Source organism: Ornithorhynchus anatinus, chromosome 4 (assembly GCF_004115215.2).
Source record: "Ornithorhynchus anatinus isolate Pmale09 chromosome 4, mOrnAna1.pri.v4, whole genome shotgun sequence".
Classification (NCBI taxonomy): Eukaryota; Metazoa; Chordata; class Mammalia; order Monotremata; family Ornithorhynchidae; genus Ornithorhynchus; species Ornithorhynchus anatinus.
The window spans coordinates 96,604,724-96,632,390 of record NC_041731.1 but is presented as its reverse complement, the minus strand read 5'-3'; the positions used below and the strand labels follow the sequence as shown (position 1 = coordinate 96,632,390).

At 45.1% G+C, this 27,667-nt stretch overlaps 1 protein-coding gene and 1 non-coding gene across 3 annotated transcripts in view; both read right to left on the bottom strand.

The window, feature by feature from the left end:
* TGFBR3 (transforming growth factor beta receptor 3) overlaps positions 1-27,667 on the bottom strand; it is a 264,695-nt gene that overhangs the window by 70,612 nt on the left and 166,416 nt on the right. For both annotated transcript variants that reach the window (XM_029062681.2, XM_029062680.2), the window contains exon 5: positions 2,583-2,766. In XM_029062681.2, the coding sequence (XP_028918514.1) occupies positions 2,583-2,766 (184 nt within the window). The remainder of the gene's footprint in view (positions 1-2,582; positions 2,767-27,667) is intronic.
* Positions 8,393-8,530, bottom strand: LOC114811798. The gene has a single exon (XR_003759494.1). It is a non-coding gene; the product is annotated as a small nucleolar RNA SNORA7 (small nucleolar RNA).

Below are 27,667 nucleotides of genomic sequence, written 5' to 3'. Positions count from 1 at the left end.
ACACAATCTCTGCCCTGAAGGAGATCATGGTTTAGTGGAATACAGCCATGAAGACCTCTGGGTTCAGCTGGACAGTCACAGAGTGTGGGCCCATTGGGTAGGGATGGTCTCTATTTGTTGCCAAATTGTATTTTCCAAGACCTTAATACAGTGCTCTGCACACAGTAAGCGCTCAATAAATACGATTGAATGAATATACTGGTGTTTCTCATTCATCTATTTAGAGTCTTTAAAGATCGCCAAGGCCAGCTGGGTGGGCCACTTGGGCTTATGGTGTTAGTGGTCAGAGCGTGGGAGAGCAACAAAAAGCAGCTGACCACAAGGCCTGCAGTTTGGTTCAAATTTTTTGCGGTGGCCAAGAATCAGTCACCATCTTTTTATTATTTCCAAATAACTTTTCTTCTGTGCTAATTATACTCTTTATTCACTTGACCAAAAAAATAACAATGCTCTTTCAAATGTAAGTAACTGGTTATTTATAGCATGCTACAAAGGAAATTAAAATGGGCAATCTCTTATCGAGGCTAAACACCATTTCTTTCTCTAACACTTGGCCGTTATAGAGTAGAAGCAGCGTGGCTCAGTGGAAAGAGCCCGGGCTTGGGAGTCAGAGGTCATGGGTTCGACTCCCGGATCTGCCATTTGGCAGCTGTGTGACTGTGGGCAAGTCACTTAACTTCTCTGGGCCTCAGTTACCTCATCTGTAAAATGGGGATTAAAAAACCCTGAGCCCCACGTGGGACAACCTGATCACCCTGTATCTCCCCCAGCGCTTAGAACAGTGCTCTGCACATAGTAAGCGCTTAACAAACACCAACATTATGAAAAGCATTTCCAAATGGATCTGTCTGCTACTTTTGTGTGTTTAACTGAAAGGATGGGATGGAAAATATTTTCAAACATCTAAATAAAGAATAGCTACCCAGGAACCCTAAGCCTCAGGGATTTCTATATCATAAGAATAATTCAGTGCATTTCTATAGGGCTTCTTTCTCATAGTATTTAGTGAAAGATATAATGAATCCTTCCATTGTTCCTGTGTGGCAGAGGACACACAGTCGAGTCTCTTAGATAGCGAAGAGTAATCTACCAAAGCAATTTCCAATCTAGGCTTTGAAAGGCCAGGACAGATAGGTAGATGAGTTGCCCAGCTTAGTTTGAGGGAAGGAAGGTGTTTGGAAAGCAGAATTACTTTCAGAAATGGGTATGGGAGTCTTACCCCTCAAAACCCCTCTCCTGAGCTAAAACTGCAAAGTATTTGTCCTGGAGGCATGCCATTGGTCAATATTTTTTTTAATGGTATCTGTTAAGCACCTACTATGTGCCAAGCACTGTTCTATGCTCTGGAGTGGATAGAAGTTTATCAGGTGGGACACAGTCTCTATCCCGCATGGAGTTCACGGTCTAAAATGGAAGGAGGAGGATTTATGAGACTGTAAACTCCTCTAGTTTGTAAACTTGTTGTTAGAACTTCTTCCAACTCTGCTATACTGTACAATTCCAAGTGCTTAGTACAGTGCTCTGCACACAGTAGGCACTCAAAAAATATGATTGACTTAATTCTCATTTTATAGATGAGGTAACTGAGGTAACTGAGACCTAGACAAGTGACCTGCCCAAGGTCACATAGCAAGCAACTGGCAGAGCCAGGATTAGAGCCCAGCTTCTCTGGCTCCCGGGCCCACGCTCTTTCCACTCGGCCACACGGATTGTCTTTGTATTGTATTAAACTTCAAGTGGTCAAGAGCTCTACTGGAAACATCTTTACAATCCTTAAGGGGATGGAGGAAGAAACGACCTCGTCCTTGTACTCAAATACTATTGATTCATTGACCCTCCGCTTCATCGATGGAAAATCTGAGAAGCAACAGAGAGGAGGTTAAGTGAACTATCCAAAATATCACAGGGGCTACCCATCTGAAAGAGGTGAAATCAGCGATCATTTGAAACAGAAGAATCCCCAACCCACATGCTTGAGTGCAAATAGAGACAAATGAACAGAAGATGAGCAACCAGTTCGTTTCTCTCCCAGTTTACCCGGGTCAGTGGAAGGCACTCATTTTCAGCCCATGCAGCCCGGGATTTTTGGCTGTGACACGGCATCCCCAGGCATGGTTCCTGAGGGCTCTGTTAGGACCAACCTACCATCCTCGCCTCAGAACATACAATATTCATTCACTCATTCATTCAATCATATTTATTGAGCACTTACTGTGTGCAGAGCACTGTTCTAAGCACTTGGGAGAGAACGCTATAACAATAAACAGACATATTCCCTGTCCGCAATGAACTTCAGCCTAGAGGGGGAGACGGTCATTAATATACATAAATTACAGATACGGATAGGTGCTGTGGGGCTGGGAACGGGGGTGAATAAAGGGAGCAAGTCAGGGTGATGCAGACGGGAGTGGGAAAAGAGGAAAGGAGGGTTTAATCAGGGAAGGCCTCTTGGAGGAGACGTGCCTTCAATAAGGCTTTGAAGGGGGGTGCGGAGTAATTGTCCATTGGATTAATACAATACAAAATGAACGTCCCAGAGAATTCCTGAGATGGCTTTTCTCTTCATCTGGACTTAAACCTACCTTCCCCCACTTTGATATAAATGTTTCTTGAGATCTTGAGCTCAGTGAAAGAAGTGACTGCTCCATATTCCTTTTGAGCCCACTGCAGCAAATGATCGTTTCTCTGTGGGAAGGTCTTTTCCGCAGTAGTCGCTGACTGGGAGAAGTTACCGGCCTCAAACTGGACCACGGAACCTCGAGACACCTGGTGGGAATAGAAACATACTTTTATTCTGCATGTCGCAACCACCCCAAGTTGAAGTTCAGTGATTAAAAAAAACCCAGCACATCATCCATCGATCACACTGCCATCTGGCCATCTTGATTAATCAGTGGTTGTCTGCAGTTGATTCTCTTCCCTTAAGCTAATTCACACACCTTTCTTGAGCTATTCATGTTTGACATCTGCTCAACCACACTGTTTTTCAAATGTTCAAATAAAATGCACTTACTCTAAATAATGAATTCCCCAAAGGAACACAATAAGCGACTGCGAGAATACTCTAACAGAATTGGAAGACATGTTTCCTGGCCCTAAAGAGTTTAGAGTCTTTTGCTCAAGCCCATCTCTCTAACTGGAATTCCCATGCAAATCCAATGTACTTCCTAAGAAACTCATGGGAAAGGATGAAGAGAAGCAACGGAGCTTAGTAGAAAGAAGACAGGCCTGGGAGGCAGAGGATCTGGATCCTAATCCCAGCTCCACCACTTGCCCAAGGTCACAGAGCAAACAAGTCAATTAATTTCCCTGTGCCTCATTTTTAATATGGGTATTAAAGCTATAAACCCCATCTGAGTCAAAGTCTGTTTCCAATGTGATTACCTTATATTTCCCCCAGCACTTAGTATGGTGCCTGGCACAGAGTAAGTGCTTAACAAATACTACTAAAAAGAACCAGGGTAAAGGAGGTAGTAGGAAATAGGGCACTTAACCCATAAGTAGATTTTAAAATGACTAAGAATTTGGTAGCATTAATAATAATGTTCGATAAATACAGACGATTGACCGAGCAGGAGGCAGCACTGGCTCATGGCTGGGGAGGATGGGCTGTTGAGGTAGGAGTTTCTGCTCAGGAGCCTTCTGCACCAGAGGGGTTCTCTCCAGCCTCACTTCTGTGCCGCCATGGCTCTGGAAAGGACTCCTACCTTGGCCACGGTTTAGGCTGGGACGCATCCATTCAATCGTATTTATTGAGTGCTTATTGTGTGCATAGCACTGTACTAAGCACTTGGGAGAGGATAATATAACAATAGACAGGCACATTCTCCGCCCACAGTGACCTTACCAAGCAGACAGCTCTCACAGGGTACCTCCACTCAACCCGATGTCACTGTCTGATACAGAATTCTTGTCCAGCTGGACCTCGATCTCGTCTATCTCGCCGCCAGTCTCTCGCCCATAACCTACCTCTGGCCTGGAAGACCCTCCCTCCTCATATCAGACAGTAATTGCTCTACTCCACTTCAAAACCTTATTGAAGGCACATCTCCTCCAAGAAGCCTTCCCTGACTAAGCCCTCCTCTTCTCTTCTACCACTCCCTTCTGCGCCGTTCTTATTTGCTCCTTCATTCATCCTCCCTCCCATCCCCACTTCACATATGTATATATCTGCAATTTATTTTATTTATCTATTTATATGGTCTGTCTCCCCTTCTACACTGTGAATTGGTTGGAATGTGTCCATTTGTTATCATATTGTACTCTCCCAAGCGCTTAGTACAATGCTTTGCACCCAGTAAATGCTCAATAAATACAATTGAATAAATGAATGAATCAGAACTGTCTCCACACTTTGGCATGTAATGCACTAGCCATGGGCCCACTGGAGGTCACAATGACCTAAAAGTGACTTGTCTTATTTTTCTGGCTAGAATGTAATGACAAAAGCCCCCAAAATAACAAGAGTAAGAACCATAATGATGGTATTTGTTAAGCGTTCACTATGTGCCAGGCATTGTACTAAGTGCTGGGGTGGATACAAGCAAATCGAGTTGGACAGAACCCTGTCCCATGTAGGGCTCATAGACACAATCCCCATTTTATAGATGAGGTAATAATAATAATAATGTTGGTATTTGTTAAGCGCTTACTATGTGCCGAGCACTGTTCTAAGCACTGGGGCAAACACAGGGGAATCAGGTTGTCCCATGTGGGGCTCACAGTCTTAATCCCCATTTTACAGATGAGGGAACTGAGGCACAGAGAAGTTAAGTGACTTGCCCACAGTCACACAGCTGACAAGTGGCAGAGCTGGGATTCGAACTCATGAGCCCTGACTCCAAAGCCCGTGCTCTTTCCACTGCACCACGGGAGGCCCAGAGGAGTAAAGTCATCTGCCCAAGGTCCCAAAGCAGACATGTTGCAGAGCCAGGACCAGAATCTGTGACCTTTTACCTCCCAAGCCCGTGCTCTAGCCACTGCACCAATAAAATTATTTTTCTGAGCCTTCTCAAATCTTTGGTGGCACAAGGTTTCCACATTTAAGGTTTGTTTCCAGGATTGCACTACCCTGCCAATGATGGTCACCCAGGGAAATATCCCCAAACTGCTATGTAATAATAATGTTGGTATTTGTTAAGCGCTTACTATGTGCAGAGCACTGTTCTAAGCGCTGGGGTAAACACAGGGGAATCAGGTTGTCCCACGTGGGGCTCACAGTCTTAATCCCCATTTTACAGATGAGGGAACTGAGGCACAGAGAAGTTAAGTGACTTGCCCACAGTCACACAGCCGACAAGTGGCAGAGCTGGGATTCAAACTCATGAGCCCTGACTCCAAAGCCCGTGCTCTTTCCACTGCGCCACGCTGCTTGGGCAGGGATTGTCTCTATCTGCTGCTGAGCCCTTAGTAATAATGTTGGTATTTGTTAAGCGCTTACTATGTGCCGAGCACTGTTCTAAGCACTGGGGTAGACATAAATGAATGAATGAATAAATAAATGATTAAACAAATAAATATATATATATATTGTTATTGCCTTCTCCTCAGTCAACTTGGAGCTTGAGATTTTGCCTCATTCATCCACTCCGCCTTCTGGCCCTGCTCCTCAAACCCTCCAAAAGGGAAATAACAGGCTCTCTTTGCCCTAAACTCCAGTTAGCAAGAAGACTGGATACAGCACAGACCTGGGAGTCAAAAGGAGCTATGTTCTACTCCCAATTCCTCCACATCTGCTGTGTGACCTTAGGCAAATCATTTCATTTTCTAGGCCTCAGCTCCCTCATCGGATTAAGAGTGTGAGTCCCATGAGGGACAGGGACTGTGTCCAACCTGATTAACTAGTATTTACCCCAGTGCTCAGCATAGTGCTTGGCACATAGTAAGCCCTCAACAACTACCATCACTATTAAATTGAGGTTCTTGGGATGGACTACAGAAGACCTTGAAATTCCTTCAGGTAATAAAAAATAGGCTCCAAATCTGACCCCCATTAAAACATTCATGGGATGCTTTACAAAACACTTTTGTTTATTTCATTACAAACATTTTAGAATCTCACATTCACCAAGGATATGTCTACCAATTTGTCACAAGATGGTTCATGAGTTTTATCCCAAATGAAGGAAGAATTTTATCACACTCTAACGTGCCCACCTGTGACCTACCACTCATGATCCATTCGATTTGCTTTTATGAAGATACGCATGCCATCTCTGATGGTCACCACAGTTTCAAATGAAAACAAAATTATTAGAGAATAAAATTTTTAAATATTCAGGATTGAACTTCCCAGTGTTCCTCATCAGTCCTGTAGTTACTTAGGTATAAAGACACAGAGCTCTATCATTATCGATGAAGCAATTCATAAGAAGGGACATAAACGATCCTTAATAATTTCTCATAAGAACCCTCACCATTCATCCCTGAAGGCATTCAGCAATAATCACTGGATTTCCCCAAATCACTGTCATAAGAAAGACCTAAAGAATTCTGCTCAATTTCCTGTTTGCTTTGGAAGGACAAAAAGGGTCAGAACTTCCACCCTGCTATGATATTAGAACTAGCACACTCTCAAACCTCCCAAATTTTCCCTTCATTCTTATTTACCAGCAATATTTATGACTACAGACCCAGAAATTCAGATAAAATAAAGGCATCTGCCCTAAAAAGAACCTCTAACCCCATGCCATTTTTACTCAAATCTGACACTGAAAAACACAAAAGCTCAGAAATCCTTTATCCCTCTGCCAAAATAGTTCCAAATATTTAGGCTAACATCTGCTTAACCTCTGAACGATCCTCCTCACGTGTTCTCTTCAGATGAAGATCATAAAGCTCCTTCATTTCAAAAAAAAAACCACTATAGTGAATCTCTAACAGTGGGACATGGGATAAATCACCTTAGCACACTCCTGAAGGAAGAAACTGAACTGTGTAATTGGGAGAGATACGCAGTCACGAACTGGGAACAATTAATTCTTGCTTCATTTAAAATCAAAAGAGCACAATGGGACACTTGAGTCTTTGAGGAAGTGCAGAGAATATGGAAAACCTAAACAGGAAGAAAGCACTGGGCTTTGGGCATTCTTTTTTGTGGAGAGGGGGATTTCGGTAGCAAACCACCTGTATCCACTTTCCGGGTGAGGTGAACAGTTAAGGGTCCTCAAGTTATGCACCAGTGAGAAAGCAGAAATCCAAAAGACAACACAGCCAGAGCTGAAGTCCCTGGCCTGCAAACTAGCATAAGTAGTCCATGTCACAGTGGCTAACTTCCAGGCCCAACACTTTTCTCCAGTCAGTGAAAGGGACCTCAATTTCCCCCTGCTATTACTCATGATTGGGAGAAAGCATGGAGGAAGAAAACACAGGATTTGGCAGAAATGCTAGTCAACAAACCTAGGACCCAGATAAGATTGTGAGGCCTTCCAAAAACCTGTCATCCTCTTTTTACTTTTTTTAAATTGTATTAAGTGCTTACTACGCTCCAGGCACTGTACTAAGTGTTGGGTTAGATACAAGTTTGGACGCCGTCTACATGCCACATGGGGCTCACAGGACTCACATCTTATTCCTAGTTTTACAGATAAGGTAACTGAGGCCCAAGGAAGCTAAGTGACTTATCCAAGGTCACCCAGCAGACAAGTGGCAGAAGCAGGATTAGAATCCAGGCCCTTCTGACTCCCAGCCCCATGCTCTTTCGACAAGGCTACGCTGCTTCTGCTGATCACATTTTGAGGTCATTGTCTTCCGTACCTTTCCAGAGGCCCCGTCATCTGATGAGGTAACAGCTGTGAAGGGCAAACTAAACTTTGATTTCCTGAATCAGCAACTGCTGTTCTGCTCAGGCTACTCTGAGGCTGACTATCCACCTCCCACGATGGCTGTTTTGAAGGACAGTCAAGACACAGTAGTTCAGAATTAGGAATTGGAATTTCTGCCTGAGTGGAAGAATCATCTGTTTTGGGATGGTGGGTTATGGCAGGGACCCACTGATGAAAATGATAGGTTGTGGGCATGGAATGTGTCTCTTTACTGTTATACTCTACTCTCCCAAGCACTTAGAACAGTGCTCTGCACACAGTAAGTGCTCAATAAATACGACAATGAATGAATGATGACGAGGGGAATGATGGTGTTTGTTAAACATTGTCTCAAACACCGTACTACACTCTAGGGTTGTTGTTGTTGTCTTATGCTGACGCCACGCGATGTCATGGTCACATCTCTCCCAGAACCCCACACCTCCATCTGCAATCATTCTGATAGTGGATCTGTTCAGTTTTTTGGTAAGAATACAGAAGTGGTTTACCATTGCCTCCTGTGCGGTAAACTTGAGTCTCCACCCTTGACTCTCTCCCTTGCCGCTGCTGCCCAGCACAGGTGAGTTTTGACATGTAGCAGATGGCCTTCCACCTGCTAGCCACTGCCCAAGCTAGGGATGGAATGGACAGGCCTCTGCTTGACTCTCCCTCCCATAGTCTAGACAGGTAGAGTACTGGAAACTCTCCAGGTGCGACCCTGAGAGGGGCACGCTAGGGTAAGTACAAGATAATCAGGGTGGACATAGTCCCTGTCTCACATGGGGCTCATAGTCCTCATAGGTGAGGGAACTGAGGAAGCGAAAATTGAGTTGCCCAAGGTCACGTGGCAGATCTGGGATGAGAGTACAGGTCCACAGTCTCCTAATGGAGAAAGCACGGGCCAGGGGGTCAATCTGAGGCTATCAGTGAATTCACTCTCCAGAAAAACCCTGGGAATACCCCAATTTCCCTCTCGGAAGCATCTTTGGTTGGCTGGACCATCGAATCAATTATTCCTAAAACCAGACTCCCTCTTCTGGGACTGAGCTGAGACAGCTACTCCTCCATCCCTGCATTGCAATGATCACTGCACATACTTGGACTCTTACTCTGGAGAAACTGGCTAGCACCACTTCAGACAGATCCTCTACTAATGAGAATTCTCCTCAGAACTCTCTGCAGGACACATTTCCAAATCACTCCAGTAAGGCTACGCTGCCCAGGGAAAATTATTGGTCAGATGTGCTTTAATGAGAGAAGCAGCATGGCCTAGTGGAAAGAGCCCAGACCTAAGAGTCAGAGTGGCTCAGTGGAAAGAGCACAGGCTTGGGAGTCAGAGGTCATGGGTTCGACTCCCGGCTCTGCCGCTTGCCAGCTGTGTGACTGTGGGCAAGTCACTTACCTTCTCTGTGCCTCAGTTACCTCATCTGTAAAATGGGGATTAAGATCGTAAGCCTCACGTGGGACAACCTGATGACCCTGTATCTACCCCAGCGCTTAGAACAGTGCTCTGCACATAGTAAGCGCTTAACAAATGCCAACATTATTAATCCTGGCTCCACTGCTTGTCTGCTGTGTGACCTTGGTCCAAGTCACATTACTTCTCTGTGTCTCATCTGCAAAATAGAGATTCAATACCTACTCATCCTCCTGCTTAGACTTGTGCTTAGACAGTGCTTGGCACATTTTAACCACTAACAAATACCACATTTTTTCATGGTATTTGTTGAGTGCTTATTATGTGCCAGAAACTGTACTAAGCTCAGGGGTAAATATGAGGTAATCTGGTTGGACACAGTCCCTGTCCCACATGGGGCTCACAGTCTTAATCCCCGTTTTACAGATGAGGTATCTGAGGCACAGATTAGTTAAATGACTTGCCCAAGATGACACAACAGACACAATTATTATTAGTAAACATCATCAAGATTATCATCATCAATATCTGGGGATAAAAGTTCAGGATCTCAGAATGAAGATTGGTTCACTCTTTTTAATTTACTGACAGCGAGCAAATGCACCTGTTAAGATATCTACACTGTTTTACACGTTAGGATGAGTAGTAAGAGACTGGGAAGATTCTGAAAATATTTCAAGAGGGAAAATGAGCCGCCAGAGGAGATGATTCAGGCCTTAGTGTCTCCTGCGCTTCAAATATGCAGTTCTTGGAAATACTGACATTCTCTTCGAATGCTTCCAAAGCAAATGAACACAACCTCGTGTTAGTGGATCCTACAGATCTCTGTGCGTGTTGTAATACACGGGCATCTCTCCATGCACACACTTCTTTCATTGTAAAACTGACCAGAGGCTTCTAAGGCACTCAATCAGCTCTCTCCCCACTTCGTAAATTCTCTCCTTTTCCACTTCACCCTGCATGCTTCACTCCCCTAAAGCCAACCTACTCACTGTGCCTTACCCTCATCGCTCTCGCTCTCTCTCTGTCAACCTCTTGCTCATGCCCTACTACTTGCCAGAAGCCCCTTCCCCTTTCACAAAGGGCTGACCACCCTTCTGCCCTTCTTCAAATTCCTCTAAACCCTTCTCCAACTAATCTCCCGCCCCCCGGTCCTACTTGCCCTCCCGTCTCCCCCGCCACTTCAGTATTTACCCATCAAGCAATCATTGGCATTTATTGAGTGCTCATGGTGTGCACAGCACTGTACTAAGCACTTGGGAAAATAGAGTTTGTAGTCACAATCCCTGTCCATGAGAGGTTTAAGTCTACCAGGGAAGACAGACTTTAAAATAGATTAGGGATCTATTAGGGGAAATATAGGGTATAAAAATATTTAAAATAATATTGTGGGGTTGGGGCAAGCCTCGAAGTCCTTAAGAAGGAACCCAGCCAAATTCTTAGTCAGTCACGGTCAATCTTATTTATTGAGCACTTACTGTGTGCAGAGAACCATACAAAGCACTTGGGAGAATACACTATAACAATGAACACATTCCCTGCCCACAATGAGCTTACAGTCTAGAGGGGGAGACAGACATTAATATAAATAAGTAAATTATAGATATTTACATAAGTGCTGTGGGGCTAAGAGGGAGACGCTTCAAAGATTTGAAGACAAGTATTAAATCACCCCTCGGCCTTTGGGATTTTTTTGCTTTGCTTTTTGTATACAATAGAATCAAGTTGGATGCAGTCCCTGTCCCACATAATGCTCAAGTCTAATTCAGAGGGTGAAGGATTTAATTCCCATTTTACAGATGAGGTAACTGAGGCACAAAGAAGTCAAGTGAAATGGCCATGGTCAAACAGCAAACAAGTGGTGGAGTAGGGATTAGAATACAAGTCCTCTGACCCTGGTCAGTGCTCTCTCCACAAGGCCATGCTGCCTTTCTCTTTTCCAGGTAAATTGATCTCAATCCATTTATCTTTCCTCAAGCCACTTACTTCATTCTTGTCACTTTCATGGATACTCCCTAGTTTCCCTGTTTCTTTTTTGAAATGCAGTAATTGAAACTGGACACTGCTTTAATGCTGATCTAAGTAGAGCACAGCATAGTCTTTACTTCTTTAAAAAGACCAATATGGTGCTGGGATGAGTTAATGATGACTAATAATAATAACGATGATTATAATAAAAAAAAACTGTGGTATTTGCTAAGTGCTAACTATGTGCCAGGGACTGTACTAAGCGCTGGGTAGATACAAGGTAATCAGACTGGACACGGTTCCTGTCCCACATGGGGTTCATAGAAATAATCCCCAATTTATAGATGAGATGGAAAGAGCAGGGGCTTGGGAGTCAGAGGTCATGGGTTCGAATCCCGGCTCTGCCACCTGTCAGCTGTGTGACTGTGGGCAAGTCACTTCACTTCTCTGGGCCTCAGTTACCTCATCTGTAAAATGGGGATTAAGACTGTGAGCCTCACATGGGACAACCTGATTACCCTGTATCTCCCCCAGCGCTTAGAACAGTGCTCTGCACATAGTAAGCGCTTAACAAATACCAACATCATTATTATTATAACTGAGGCACCAAGAAGCTAAGTGGTTTGCCCAAGGACCCAGAGCAAACAAGTGACAGAGCTGGGACTAGAAACCAGGCTCTTCTGACTTCCAGGCTTGGGCTGTATCCACTAAGCCATTCTGCTTCTTTGTCAAGAATTCTTTATATTTTATAGTCAGTAATGAACCCAAGGACTTTTTCTACTGGGCTCATGCTTAGTCAATCTTTCCCCACTCTGAGTTTATACTTTTGTCCCTAATAATAAGAATAACGGTATTTATTAAGCACTTACTATGTGTCACACACTGTTCTAAGCACTGAGGTAGACAGCTTAATCTGGTTGTCCCACATGAGGTTCACAGTCTTCATCCCCATTTTATAGATGAGGTAATGAGGCCCAAAGAAGTTAAATGGCTTGCCCAAGGTCACCCAGCATACAAGTGGCAGAGCTGGGATTAGAACCCACGTCCTCTGACTCCCAAGGCCGTGCTCTTCCGACTAAGCCACGCTGCTTCTCTAAGCATTTAGAGAGGAAGTTCCAGGCAGGAGGAACGGCACGGGCAAGTTCTGATTAAGAATCAAATATAGAAAACTCACCTATACTGGGCAGCAGTGGCACGGGAGAGAGTCGAGGGCGGAGACGTGAGTCTGCTGCTCGGAAGAAGGCAATGGTAAACCACTTCCGGATTTTAACCAAGAAAACTGTATGGATCCACTACTACAATGACTGCAGATGGAGGTGCGGCGTTCTCAGAGAAGCAGCGTGGCTCAGTGGAAAGAGCCCGGGCTTTGGAGTCAGAGGTCATGGGTTCGAATCCCAGCTCTGCCACTTGTCAGCTGGGTGACTGTGGGCAAGTCACTTCACTTCTCGGTGTCTCAGTTCCCTCATCTGTAAAATGGGGATTAACTGTGAGCCTCACGTGGGACAACCTGATTACCTTGTATCTACCCCAGCGCTAAGAACAGTGCTCTGCACATAGTAAGCGCTTAACAAATAGCAACATTATTAACATTATTACTGTTCTGGGAGAGATGTATCACGGCATCGCTATGGGTTGGACACGTCTTGACAGCGTAAGACTTAGGCCTATGCGTTTTCCCAGGGAGAGGACTGGAGGAGAATGGCAGAATGTCCATTGTTGGGAAATCATTTGGCCAAAAGAGCTCTGGGGAAATGGCCAGTGCAGCGCTTCCCATTAATGGGCTGAAGATCCATGGTGTAATATGGAAGCCATCTTACTGTGCCCAAAGAAACTAGGGGAGAAGCAGCATGATGTAGCAGACAGAGCCCGGGTTTGGGACTCAGAAGGTCATGGGTTTTAATCCCGGCTCTGCCACTTGTCTGATGTGTTGCCTTGGGCAAGTCACTTCATTCTGCCTCAGTGACCTCATCTGGAAAATGGGGATTGAGCCTGTGAGCTCCACTTGGGACAGGGACTGGGTCCAACCCGATTTGGTTGTAACCACCCTGCGCTTAGTACAGTGCCTGGCACATAGTAAAGGCTTAACAAATGCCATTATTATGTTCTTGTTCTTGTCTGTCTCCCCCGATTAGACTGGAAGCCCATCAAAGGGCAGGGACTGTCTCTGTTACCTATTTGTATATTCCAAGTGCTTAGTACAGTGCTCTGCACATAGTAAGTGCTCAATAAATACTATTGAATGAATGATGATGATGCCTGCCCACACCAAAGACAAAGCTTGTACTGTACTCTCCCAAGTGCTCAGATCAGTGCTCTGAACACAGTAAGTGCTCAATACATACCACTGATCTATAACCATCTCTGAACTCTGCCACTTCCCAAAGCCTTCTTGGAGGGGGAGGAGAGAGAGAAAGGAAGACAATATCTACCGTAAATTTGTCCGAGTGTTGGACGGTGGAAGCCAAAGAGGTAGGGGAGTATTGATCTAGTTATTTATTGAGTGCTTACTGTGGACAGAGCACTGGGCCAAGCGATCGGGAGAGAACAATATAAGACTATAACAGAGTTGGTATACACGTTGCCTGCCCACAACGAGTTTACGGTCTAGACGATTGCCTTAAATCATCCCATCCATATGAGAAGCCATCCAGTATGGGGTAGTGGATACAGCAAGGGCCTGGGAGTCAGAAGGCCATGGGTTCCAATCCCAGCTCCTGCATGTGTCTGCCGTGTGGCCTTGGGCAAATCATTTCACTTCTCTGTGCCTTCACTTCACAGTCATTTCACTTCACAGTCTCAATCTGTAAAAAGGGGATTGAGACTGTGAGCCCCAAGTGGGACAGGGACTGTGTTCAACCCAATTTGCTCGTATCCACAACAGAATTTATGCACTTAAATACCACAATTATGATTATCACTTTGAGTAAATGCTTACAGAAAAGGAGAGGCCACAACCTATCTCAACCATCCATTTGGGACCTCACTGTCTCCCCTGATTAAGAAATAACCTTGGAGTCAGAGCTTAGAATAATAAAATTTGATTTTTCACTTCACTATTCCAGCCAAAAGGACCACCTATCACACTTGCTTAGTTACTCAGGCTCTTCCTCAGAATCCATTAAGTTTTCCTCATTCTTGATCATTAAAATGTAATGCACTGATACTGTGTGACATGATAAATGGCTTCCTGAGGGAGTCATCCTACCCTAAAATTCAAGCATCCCAATTCTTAGCAAGGGATTAACCCAAGGGAAGACAATCAGGGGAACAAATGAGCAGAAAGCAGATCTGGTGGGGGGAAAGGGGGAGCGTGGTGGTTTTGGGAGTGACAGGAGCTAGCTCAGGCTGCGTCCTTTACTGTGTACTTTTCGCCGCTTTAATCCTGCACAAAGTTCGTATTTAATATGCTGGTTACGCTACTAGGCTTCTTAAAGAGGCAAGCATAACTCTATCTGCCATTGCTGGGAGTTTTATTACAAGAATTTAAAACTAGGCAAAGCAAGCCAAGTTTCTTATTTTTGCTGGACCAGATTCAACTAACGCTTCCAAAAAAAGAATGAAAAAACAAGAGGCAACCAGCGCTTTTGTTTCCACACCTGCCCTCGAGCATTAACTCCCTATCATATGAAGCGGAACCGTTTGGGCATCAAGGCCGATCTCCGAGGGGCCAGGACACTGAGGCGAAGCTGGGGTTGGCAGATGCAGCTACCATTTTCTCAGAAAGGGACCTTTATTTATATAAACACTTATCTCAGCACAGCCCGTCAGCTGACTAAGCAGTCCTTGCCAGATGGAATCACGCTCTCCTGCTGGGTCTCCTCACTCCCTGGTTGGTTTCATCGTCGGCAAGGCCGGAGAAAGGCCTGGACTTGATTCGGCTCTTAATGAAGCCGTTTCCTATTAATCCCTGGGGATGAGGCTCAATGCAAATCCTGCTAATGCAACAGGAATGGATTGACCGATCTTGGGTCCAGGTTTCTAAGCACTGTCCTGGGGTGAGGGAGAAGCAGCGTGGCCTAGTGGAAAGAGCCCGAACTTGTGGGTCAGAGGACCTGGGTTCTAATTCTGGCTCCGCCATGTATCTGCTGTGTGACCCTGGGCAAGTCACTTCACTTCCTCTGTGCCTCAGTTACCTATGTATAAAATGGGATTCGATCCTACTCCCTCCTACTTGGATTGTGAGCCCCTCGTGGGACAGGGGCTGGGTCCAACCTGAATAACTTGTATCTACCCCAACGTTTAGAACCGTGCTTGGCATATAGTAAGCACTTAATAAGTACCATAATTATTATACTTTTAATACTATAATGGAGTCAAGGGCCCATCTGCATACTGCCTGGGATTAGAGTCAGGTCATGCATCGGCCTGTTCAGCTACTAGGACACTTGGATGCCTGTGGAACCATCTTGAAAGAGAAGCAGCGTGGCTCAGTGGAAAGAGCACGGGCTTTGGAGTCAGAGGTCATGAGTTTGAATCCCAGCTCTGCCACTTGTCAGCTGTGTGACTGTGGGCAAGTCACCTAACTTCTCTGGGCCTCAGTTACCTCATCTGTAAAATGGGGATTAAGACCGTGAGCCCCGTGTGGGACAACCTGATTCCCCTATGTCTACCCCAGTGCTTAGAACAGTGCTCTGCACATAGTAAGCGCTTAAATACCAACATTATTATTATTGAAAAACAAAGACGAGGGGAGGGGCAAAGAGAGAGAGAGGGAGGGAGAGAAACAGGGAAGGAGGAGAGGGAGAGAGAGAAAGAGAGAAATCAATCAAGGGTATTTACTGAGCAGCTACTGAGTGCAGAGCCATCTAGACTATAAGCTTGCTGGGGCAGGGAATGTGTCTACTAACTCTGTTATATTGTACTCTCCCAAGTGCTTAGTTCAGTGCTCTGCACCCAGTAAGGACTCAAAAAATACCATTGCTTGATTGATACAATATATCATCGTTGGTAGACATTCCCTACCCACTAGGAGCTCACGGTCTATAGGAAGAGAGGAAGAAAGAAAACGAATTTATGTATGGTTGTGTAGGTCATACAGCCTACAGACCATCCCAGCCTACAGCAGACCCGACCATTTGATCCTCAAATGGCGAGTCCAGTACCCTGAAGAGGCCGTCCCAAAAACAAGCAAGAAGACGGACTCTCTCTTAGGAGGCGCCTGTCATTCTGTCTACCCCAGTTCTGCGCTGCCATCAGACGACAAAATGAGAATGAGGGCCCAAGAGAGGATGGGGAGGCCGGGAGTCCTGTGTTTCCTAAAAGAAATGTTTTGTGCAATGAGAGCCCACACGTAGAGGCCTGACGGTAAAGAAAATCCCCTTCAGGCCTCAGGAGAAATGGTTCCAGGAATTATTCAGCCTCAGAGAAAACTGCCCCGGTCACCCTGCCAAGTTCCACTGTGAGCTGAGTTATCAGTGGAGTGATTGCCAGCTGCCCAGGTTTATGGCTCCTCAGGGGTTGCTTTAGCTTGCACGCCCAACTCGACACATTTTCATGAGTCTCGCACTGGTGAAAGTTCAGCAGTTACACAATCGGGATACTCCTCTCCCCTCTGACCTTCTCTTCTTTCCCCTTCAGGCTTTTTCCACCCCTTCCCCAATCTCCCGGCCCCACCGAAACAAGCACTACAGCTGACTGCATCGATCACATTTTTTGAGTGCTTATTGTGTGCAGGACACTGTACTTAGCACTTGGGAGAGTAAGAGACAACAGGGTTGGTAGAGACATTCCCGCCCACAACAAGCTTACCGTCTAGTGGGGGAGACAAACATTAGTATAAATTAATTAAAATTCATTCAATCATATTTATTGAGCACTTCCTATATGCAAAGCACTGTATTAGGCACTTGGGAGAGTCCATTATCACTAAAAACAGAAACATTCCCTGCCCACAACGAGCTTACAGTAAAATAAGACAAGAGGAGGGAAATTCAGAGGTTCCATACAACAGTAATAATAATAATGTTGATATTTGTTAAGCGCTTACTAGGTGCCGAGCACTGTTCTAAGCGCTGGGGGAGATACAGGGTAATCAGGTTGTCCCACGTGGGGCTCACACACTTTTAATCCCCATTTTACAGATGAGGGAACTGAGGCACAGAGAAGTTAAGTGACTTGCCCACAGTCATACAGCTGACAAGTGACAGAGCCGGGAGTCGAACTCATGACCTCTGACTCCGAAGCTCAGGCTCTTTCTACAAGTGCAGACATTAGGTGGTGATGTAATAATGAAGCAAATTTTATATTTAAGTAAGATTCATTCAATCGTATTTATTGAGTGCTTACTATGTGCAGAGCACTGTACTAAATTCTTGGAATGTACAATTCGGCAACAGAGAGAGACAGTCCCTGCCCAACGATGGGCTCATAGTCTAAAGTAAGATATCTAGGGACCCGGAAAATAGGCACAAAAGAACACACGTACGCAGCAATGAGCATTAAAAACAGCGTGGGCTAGTGGATCGAGCACGGGCCTGGAAGTCAGAAAGACCTGGGTTTTAATCCCACTCCTCCACATAGTTGCTGTGTGATCTTGGGCATGTCACTTAATTTCTCCAAGCTTCAGCTACCTCATTTGTAAAATGGGGATTAAGACTCTGAGCCAATGTGGGACAGGGACTGTGTTCAATCCGATTTGCTTGTATCCACCCCAGCGCCTAGTACAGTGCCTAGCACATATTAACTGCTTAATGAATACCTCAATTATCACTATTATTATTGTGGAACATTAATAGGGAGATTAGGCTGTGATGTACTTTGTACATGCATAAAGATCAAGCAGAGGCTGAAATAGCATAAAGCACTAAGCAAGGTTTTAAAATATTTCCTCTCCCAAATGGGAAGTGGTACTTTTGTTCTGGAAGCAGAGCACACCCTCTGTCTTTGCAATTCCTACATGGACTGCTTTTACTGGCTTCCTCCCATCCCCCCACAATGGGAAATGTGATCGGTAACATGTTTTATATTACCACATTATCATGACTCAGCCCTTAAAAATTTTTTTCTTTTAAAATAAAAAACTTTATAAACGTAGCTCCATCACCAGGGATTTGCAAGCCTATGAATTCATAAACCGCAATATGGAAAGAGGTGTGGGCTATGCAACTCGGATATTTACCAACTGTAAATTCAGAAAATTTAAGTGTTATTAGCACTGTTTTATCTCTTCCTCTTTACTGCCATCAAAAACGGGATCTCCTTTCTTCCAAGAAAATGACTAGAATCAACGGCTTTGAAAATTGTACTCGAGCGTTCACAGTGGCTATTCATTTTTGCCTTTTCCTTGAGCATTACTGACATTTTAAGGACCCACGAATCAAAAGTGGCATTTATCACAGCATCGACGAGTTTGCACATATCCAGGGAAATAAGTTCCGGGTTAATACCCTCTGAATGCTAACATGCATTAACTTGAGATTTTTCAAAGTGTTACCAATTCTAATATCCCACATTTGGAGAAGCCTTGAAGCCTAACCAACAAAACTGGTCAAACGTCTGATACAGCCAACCCCCATTTTCTTTGGCTATCGAAGCTTTAATTAGCGGGTTACCGACTCTATTGGTTGCATGCCAGCTCTTGCAGATGAGAGTGTGTGTACAAATCTCATATAATCTATTTGGAACATGAATCCCAGAGATTGCGACATTAACTGTTCCATGAGCTATCCTGGAGTACCCCGTTTTCTAGGGCAGACGCTGGTATCTAGCCGCCCTAAGGCAAACCTGAATTTTACAGAAGGGAGGCTGGGGGTAGGGGAGAGGGGTTGTAGAAAGATCAAATTACATCCTGCTCCAGAAATCCCACTTTTTTTTTATTTCCTCTCCAACCGTTCTTCCCCCTCAACTCCAGACCCAGCCGCAGGCACTGGTTTGGGGTTCAACTCCAACCCAAGCTCGACCCAGGGATGGGCCATTTAATGGAGCAGACCTGCTGTAGCAGTTAATAGCACTGCTCTTTACACTGCCTCTTCCCAGCCCAGGATCGGGAAACAATGCCCGCTCAGGGGCTGCTCTCTAATAATAATAATTATGATATTTGTTAAGCGCTTACTCTGTGCCGGGCACCATATTAAGCGCTGGGGTGGATACGAGCCAATCGGGATGGACACAGTCCCTGTCCCACGTGGGGCTCACAGTGTCAATCCTCATTTTACAGATGAGGGAACTGAGGCACAGAGTAGTGAAGTGACTTGGCCTGGGTCACACAGCAGAGAAGTGGCGGAGCTGGGATTAGAACCCACATCCTTCTGACTCCCAGGCCCTTGCTCTAGACACTACACCATGCTAGGCAACAGACAATTAGGGGCTACCAACCAGGCTCTCACTCTGAACTGAAGACTGAGCCCCCAGATGGCTCCAAGCAAAGGAAACTTCCCTCAAATTTGGAGCACGAGATGACCACCCTCAATCTCCTGTTTTCCAAAGTAGGGATCCCAAAGCCTGCAGAAGGGACATGGCCTAGTGGATCGAGCACGGACCTAGGAGTCAGAGGGACCTGGGTTCCGATCCCGGCTCCGCCACCTGTCTGCTGCGTGACCTTGGGTAAGTCACTTCACTTCTCTGGCCTCAGTTATGTCATCTGTAAACTGAGGAATAAGACTGTGAGTCCACGGGGGACATGGACTGTATCCAACCTGGTCAGCTTGTATCTATCCCAGCACTTAGTAAAGTGCCTGAGACATAGTAAGCGCTTAATTAATACCATAAAGAAACAAAAAAAGAAAGCCACAAAGGCCCCCTAAGTAAGCACCACTTTTTGGGGAACCGGTTACAGGAGAAGAAATGTGTACCTAGAAAAATCCACGTTGAATCTGCAAGCTTTAATTAGAAGTCTAAAGGTCTGTACAAGAAAGCACTTCAGCTCTTCTCTGATTCATGATGCATTACATTCCTCCTCTTATGTTCTGCCCTAAGCCCAAAGATGCTATTAAGGAAATACCTCATTTGTTCGAGTCACATCCAATTTCCTGGCCTAGGTCCATGGACGTAAGTTGAGTTTCACACATCCTGGCCCTAGTCTGTTCACATAACTCCTCCACCCAGCCTCCTCACCGCGTTCTCCTCTCTCTATCCCTCCTGTCCTATTTCCAACCTCAACCCTATTGCCTGCTGCTTGTGAAAACACTAGGAAGGAAGTCTATTGCTTGCTACTCTTTCATCGCCTTAACTGGGTGATTTCATAGGCAAAGTGAAGAGGAAAATTGAAGCAATTACCCAGATAACTAAAAAAAAAAAAATCTACCTCAAAGCTGACAAATGAGAAAGAATGGACTGATAAAACAATTGGTCATTGGTATTTATTGAGCACTTACTGGGTGCAGAGCACTGTACTAAGCAGAGAGTAAAATATAATGGAGTCGCTAGACACATTCCCTGCCTGCAACGATTGGAGATGATTAGTGAGCGTTTCTACAGACTGATAATAATAATAATAATAATGTTGGTATTTGTTAAGCGCTTACTATGTGCAGAGCACTGTTCTAAGTGCTGGGGTAGATATAGGATAATCAGGTTGTCCCACGTGAGGCTCACAGTCTTAATCCCCATTTTACAGATGAGGGAACTTAGGCACTGAGAAGTGAAGTGACTTGCCCACAGTCACACAGCTGACAAGTGGCAGATCTGGGATTCGAACCCATGACCTCTGACTCCCAAGCTCGGGGTCTTTCCACTGAGCCACGCTGCTTCTCTAGGTGTTGTGCATCAAGATGATGAGAAGCAGCATGGCGTAGTGGACAGAGCACGGGCCTGGGAGTCAGAAGGTCATGGGTTCTATTCCCGGCTCGGCCTCTTATCTGCTGTGTGGCCTTGGGCAAGTCACTTCAGTTCTCTGTGCCTCAGTTACCTCATCAGTATTTTGGATAGAGAGGAAAGGGTGGATTTTAGCAATATTATGATGATTGAACTGACTGGATTTGATGATTGAATATGAATTTACTAAAAGCTCACCTCTGATTCCTCTTCTGATTCCTGAGGTCCTCCTCCCCTCCCCATCGCCCCTACTGCCTCCCTCTTCTATTTACTGTGATTAGGTTTTCTTGTTTTTGTCCGTCTGTCTCCCCCGACTAGACTGTAAGCCCATCACTGGGCAGGGATTGTCTCTATCTGTTGCCAAATTGTACATTCCAAGCGCTTAGTACAGTGCTCTGCACATAGTAAGTGCTCAATAAATACTACTGAATGAATGAATCAGTAAAATGGGGATTGAAACTGTTGAGCCCCATGTGGGACAGGGACTGGGTCCAATCCGAGCGCTTAGTACAGCGCCTGGTACATAGTAAACGCTTAACAAATACCACTGTTATTAGAAGCAGTGTGGCCTGGTTAAGAGAAACAGTGTGCCTGCTGAATAGAGCAAGGATCTTGAAGTCAGAAGGACCTGGGTTCTAATCCCAGCTCTGCCATTTGTTTGCTCTGTGACCGAGGCAAGTCACTTAACTTCTCTCAGTTCCCTCATCAGTAAAATGGGGATTGAATATCTATTCCCCCTCCTTCTTAGATCCGTGAGCCCCATGAGGGATATGGACTGTGTCCAACCTGATTTGCTTGTATCTATCTCAGCCCTTAGTACAGTGCCTGGCATACAGTAAACGCTTAAGAAATACCATGACAAAGGATGAAAAGCTAGAATTAGATATTATGTATTGCCTGCATGCACAAAATATGTATCTTCCTCGCTACTTAGACACCTGACTCTTCATAAAGGATAATCCTGGTGCAAGGATCCCGAGCCCAACTTTGGATTCAGGCCCTGTGACCCAAGTTACCGAAGCCTGTCATTCATGTAACCTCCGCTTTTAAGAGCCGTGTGACCCACTAGTTAAAACATCAATACATCACACTCCTCAGGATGTGGTTTTTAAGATCAACAGATCTCGGGCTCAGAATGATCAAACCTCCACCACAAAAAGTCATTCCTAAGCCTAGGCCTGACCCAATGCTACCTATATCAATCAATCAATGGTATTCATCGAGTGTTTACTATGTGCAAAGATCATACTAAGCAGTTGGGAAAGTACAATAGAGTTGCTAGATCAGATCTCTGCCTGTAAGCACATCGAATCTAATCAGTCAGTCAGTCAATCATATTTATCGAGCACTTACTGTGTGCAGAGCACTGTACTAAGCACTCGGGAGAATACAACAATAAACAGACACATTCCCTGCCCACAGTGAGCTCACAGCCTAGAGGGGGTAACCACTCAAATATCAGGGATTGTCTCTATCTGTTGCCGAACTGTCCATTCCAAGCACTTAGTACAGTGCTCTGCACATAGTAAGCGCTCAATAAATACGACTGAATGAATAAATGAATGAATATCGGCCTCGCGGTGTTTTACTGGCATTCCAAAGCTACAGAGTTTAATTAGATGGCATCCAGATGGAGAGGTTTTGCTGAACTGCAACACAGTTCTTCATGAGGAGAAAAACACAAATGTGGTCAGGCTTGTAATAAAGGCTTTCCTAAAAGGGGCTAAGGTGACAGGTCTGGAAAAGCAAGAACCCTATAATAATAATGATGGTATTTGTTAAACGCTTACTATGTGCCAAGCACTGTTCTAAGCACTGGATTAGATACAAGGCAAGGTAATCGGCCCCAAGAGGGGCTCACGGTCTCGATCTCCATTTTACAGAAGGGGTAATTTAGGCATAGAGAAGTGAAGTCACTTGCACAAGGTCACACAGCAGACAAGTGGCGGAGCCGGGATTAGAACCCATAACCTCTGAATCCCAAGCCCGTGCTCTTGCCCACTAGGCCATACTGCTTCAGGAGGATGGGCAGTGACAAGGCAAGTTTCCCAAATGATAACAAGTATAATAAGTATTATCTCTGGACCGCAAGCTCATTATGGGCAGGGAACTTTTCTGCTAATTCTGTTGTACTGCACTTTCCCAAGCACTTAGTACAGTGCTCTGCACAAAGTAAGCACTTTATAAATACCATTGATTAATTGAATGATATTAAGCACTGCGTAAAGCAATGGGGGAAAAGACAAGATCATCACATCAGATATAGTCTTTGTCCTACACAGGGCTCATGGTCTAAGAAGGAGGGAGAACAAGTAGTTTATCCCTATTTTACAAACGAGGATACTAAGGCACAAAAATTAAATGACTTGCCCAAGGTCACAGAGCAGGCAAGTAGCAGAGCCAGGACTAGATCCCAGTCTCCTGACTCTCAGCCCTGTGGTCTCAGCTAGGCTCAACTCTAACCCAAAAGGAGCGATGAAAAACTAATTATATTTATTTCAGGGTTCAGCCCCTCCCTCATTTCTTCCGGGGGGCCAACAACTCATTTAATACAAACCCGTGGAACCGGCCTCGATTAGCAAAATCCTTTAGGAACCATCAATTTAGGCCCAATGTCATGCGAAGCAGTAACCCCAAGATGAACAGGCCAATTCCTTGTACTATTTATACCCCCAAAACACTCTTGAGGGTGCTGTCAAAATCAGAGGTTTTGTTCCATAGGAAAGCAGGCAAAAACTGGAGATTTTGACACTAATGCTGATGTACTGTTTTTTTCCTTCCTTTTCACAGTGCTTAAATTAGAAAAATTAGCACAGTGAGCTGAAAGCTTCTGTTGACATGTTCCCTCCATTCCTCAGAAAAAGCACAGTTCTAGGATATTCCAATGAAAATGAAAAAACTAATGATTAACTCAGAATTGCAACTTGAAGAAAATTACACATTTGACACACAAATGGATGCTTTCTCTGCCTATTCAAATTTCATCTCAAAATAATCCTAATTCTCAATACACTCAGGTCCCCTAAATTCTCCTTATTAAAACTACGTTAAGGAACGTTCAAGTTTTAGTACTTGCAACTTGACCAAGACTGCATGCATTCGGTTGACCTCTTCTTCCCACAACGCAGTGTATTTTATCCAGTAACATGTTCATGTCCAGAACATTCTCAAATTTCCTAACAGCATTCTCTCCACATTTATGTAGTCAAAACACATGTTTCAGAAGAAAAGGGGACATTTAGCAATAAAGTGTGCGGGGCTGTAAACCACAAGGCCGCGTAAAGCTCATTCATCCTGTTTTACTGGTTACCAAAGTGGAGTTGATGTTTGATAGATCCGCATAAATCTCTGCATGTGCAGGCATCACAGATTGCTGAATTAGAGGGGAATCAAGTCTAGAAGGAACTCACTGACACCTGAAGAAGGAATGTTGATTTTAACCAAAATGGCTCAGTGAATTGATTCAGTCTCACTGATGCGATTGCAATAGCCTCATGCTTTGTTGTTATATTGTACTCTCCCAAGTGCTTAGTACAGTGTTTCGCACCCAGTCAGCCTTCAGTATACACGACTGAATGAATGAATGGGCAGAGTACAAGACGGGGACCCAGTCCTGCCTCCACCACTTGCTTGCTGGGTGACTCAGGTAAGTCACTTAAGTTCTCTATGCTTCAATTTCCTCATCTGTAAAATGGGGATTAAATACCTATTGTCCCTTAGACTGCGAGTCCATGTTTATTTTAATGCTACTGATGCCTGTCTACTTGGTTTGTTGTCTGTCTCTCCCTTCTAGACTGTGAGCCTGTTGTTGGGTAGGGATTGTCTCTATCTGTTGCCAAACTGTACTTTCCAAGCGCTTAGTACAGTGTTCTGCACACAGTAAGTGCTCAATAGATACGACTGAATGAATGAATGAAAAGAGACTGTGATCCATCTGGTTGCATTGTGCCTATCCAAGTAGAAGCAGCGTGCCATAGTGGATAGAGCACGGGCCTGAGAGTCAGATGTTTACGGCATCTAATCCCAGCTCCGCCACTTGTCTGCTGTGTGACCTTAGGCAAGTCACTTAACCTCTCCGTGCCTCTATTACCTCATCCGTAAAACGGGAATTGAGACTGTGAGCCCCACACTGGACAGGGACTGTGTCCAACTCAATTTGCTTGTATCCACCCCAGCACTTAGTACAATGCCTGGCATGTAGTAATTGTTAAACAAATACCATCGTCATCATTATTATTACTCAAGTGCTTAGCACAGTTCTTGGCAAACGGTAAGCGCTTCAAAAACACCACAATCATTATTACTATTATTGAAAGCCATGCTGTCATGCTTTCTACAGGATGTTTCACCTTGAGGACATCCCTGACAGTGTAGGTGGATCCTAATGAAGAAAGTTCAGGGATTGCACTGATCACCTCCTGGAACTCCGACCGAGAAAATGCACCCACGCAAACCTTTGACCTGCCTCCAGAAGCTCCAACCTGCTTCAACTTGCTGGAACAGGCAATTTTACAGTAGGGCAAAAGGGTAAACTAAATGAGGGGTTTAAATTCTTCCCGAGTTCCACACTTCCAATGGGTATACAAGGACCTTGGACTGGGGGGGAAGAGCTCTTTTAATACCAGACACCAACATTTCACTCTTTTTTATCTTTTTTTGGTAAGCACTCACCATGTCAATCAGTTAGTCAGGCAATCGCATTTATTGAGCACTTACTACGTGTCAAATACTGTTCTAAGTTCTGAGGTAATAATAATAATGGTGGCATTTGTTAAGCGCTTACTATGTGCAAAGCACTGTTCTAAGCGCTGGGGGGATACAAGGTGATCAGGTTGTCCCACGTGGGGCTCACAGTTTTAATCCCCATTTTACAGATGAGGTGACTGAGGCCCAGAGAAGTGAAGTGACTTGCCCAAAGTCACACAGCCGGCAAGCGGCGGAGCCGGGATTCAAACCCATGACCTCTGACTCCCAAGCCCGGGCTCTTTCCACTGAGCCACGCTGCCTCTCAGGTAGGTACAAGTTAATTAGGTCAGACACAATCTCTGTCCCGCATGGGACTCAAGTTGAAATAGGAGAAAGATTATTATTATTAAGTGCCATCGAGTCGTTTCTGATTCATAGCGATTCCATGGATATATTTTCCCCAGAACGTCCTGTCCTCTGCCATAATAATAATGATAATGTTGGTATTTGTTAAGCGCTTACTATGTGCCCAGCACTGTTCTAAGCGCTGGGGTAGACACAGGGGAATCAGGTTGTCCCACGTGGGGCTCACAGTCTTAATCCCCATTTTACAGATGAGGTAACTGAGGCACCGAGAAGTGAAGTGACTTGCCCAAAGTCACACAGCTGACATGTGGCCGAGCGGGGATTCGAGCCCATGACCTCTGACTCCAAAACCCGTGCTCTTTCCACTGCCATAATCCGCAACCTCTCTACTGGTTCTTCCGTTATCGTCGCTCTGTTCTCTACCCCATCTAGCTGCCGGTCTGCCTCTTCCACGTTTTCCCCGGAGTTCTCCTAGCATTAGTGTCTTCTCCAGAGAACAGGTACTGAATTTCTGTTTTACGGTTGAGGAAACCGAGGGACAGAGAATTTAAGGGGCTTGTCCGAGTTCACACAACAAGCAATTGGCAGAGCCGGGATCAGAACCTAGAACCTCTGCCTTTTCACTAGCCAACTCCTTCAGAATGTTAGTGACTAAACTGGGCACACCCTAGATTGTCTTGAGACTAATCTGCTTCATGGTGTGAACTGTGTAATTCAGTTTCACCTAGTGGAGCCACGCAAGTACACCGGTTTCCAAAGCGGGAAGAGTCTGGCAAGACTCTCTTCTACCTGGGCATATGGGGCTCTTTTCCCTTTTTTGATGGAACCGCCGTCTATCCCGCCAACCCAATTTTCAGCTACTGACTTCTTTTCGGACAACTTTAAAGTAAAATCATTACTATGGGCAGTTTCCGCTCCCACCGCGGGAGGTTTAGGAATTTGGTCATCGCCTCTCTCGTCCGTAACTCTGGACTCATGGCGGTGAATAAAAACGAATCTCGCATCTCACCCTGCCTAGTATAACAATAATAATGTTGGTATTTGTTAAGCGCTTACTATGTGCCCAGCACTGTTCTAAGCGCTGGGGGAGACACAGGGGACTCAGGTTGTCCCACGTGGGGCTCACAGTCTTAATCCCCATTTTACAGATGAGGTCACTGAGGCACCGAGAAGTTAAGTGACTTGCCCAAAGTCACACAGCTGACAAGTGACAGAGCGGGATTCGAACCCATGACCTCTGGCTCCAAAGCCCGTGCTCTTTCCACTGAGCCACGCTAGTATCGAGCTGCTGGTGACAGAACGGATGCTGGGATCAGATTTCTGAGGCCTGCATCCAGGCCGCTTCAGCCGCCCAAACTATTTGGGAGTCTGAAACGAATGAAATCCCAAATATTCTAGGGTATACCAGACTTTATTGATTTTATTATGGCATTTATTACTATGTGTCAGGCACTGTACTAAGCACTGGGGTACATACACGCTAATCAGGATGGACACAGGCCCTGTCCCACAGAGGGCTCACAGTCTTAATATCCATTTCACGGACGAGAGAACTAAGGTGCAGAGAAGTGAAGTGAGTTACCCGAGACCACACAGCAGACAAGTGGAGCCAGGATTAGAACCCAGGACCTTCCACCAGACCTGTCTTCTAAGCGCTGGGCCATGCTGCTTCTCATTG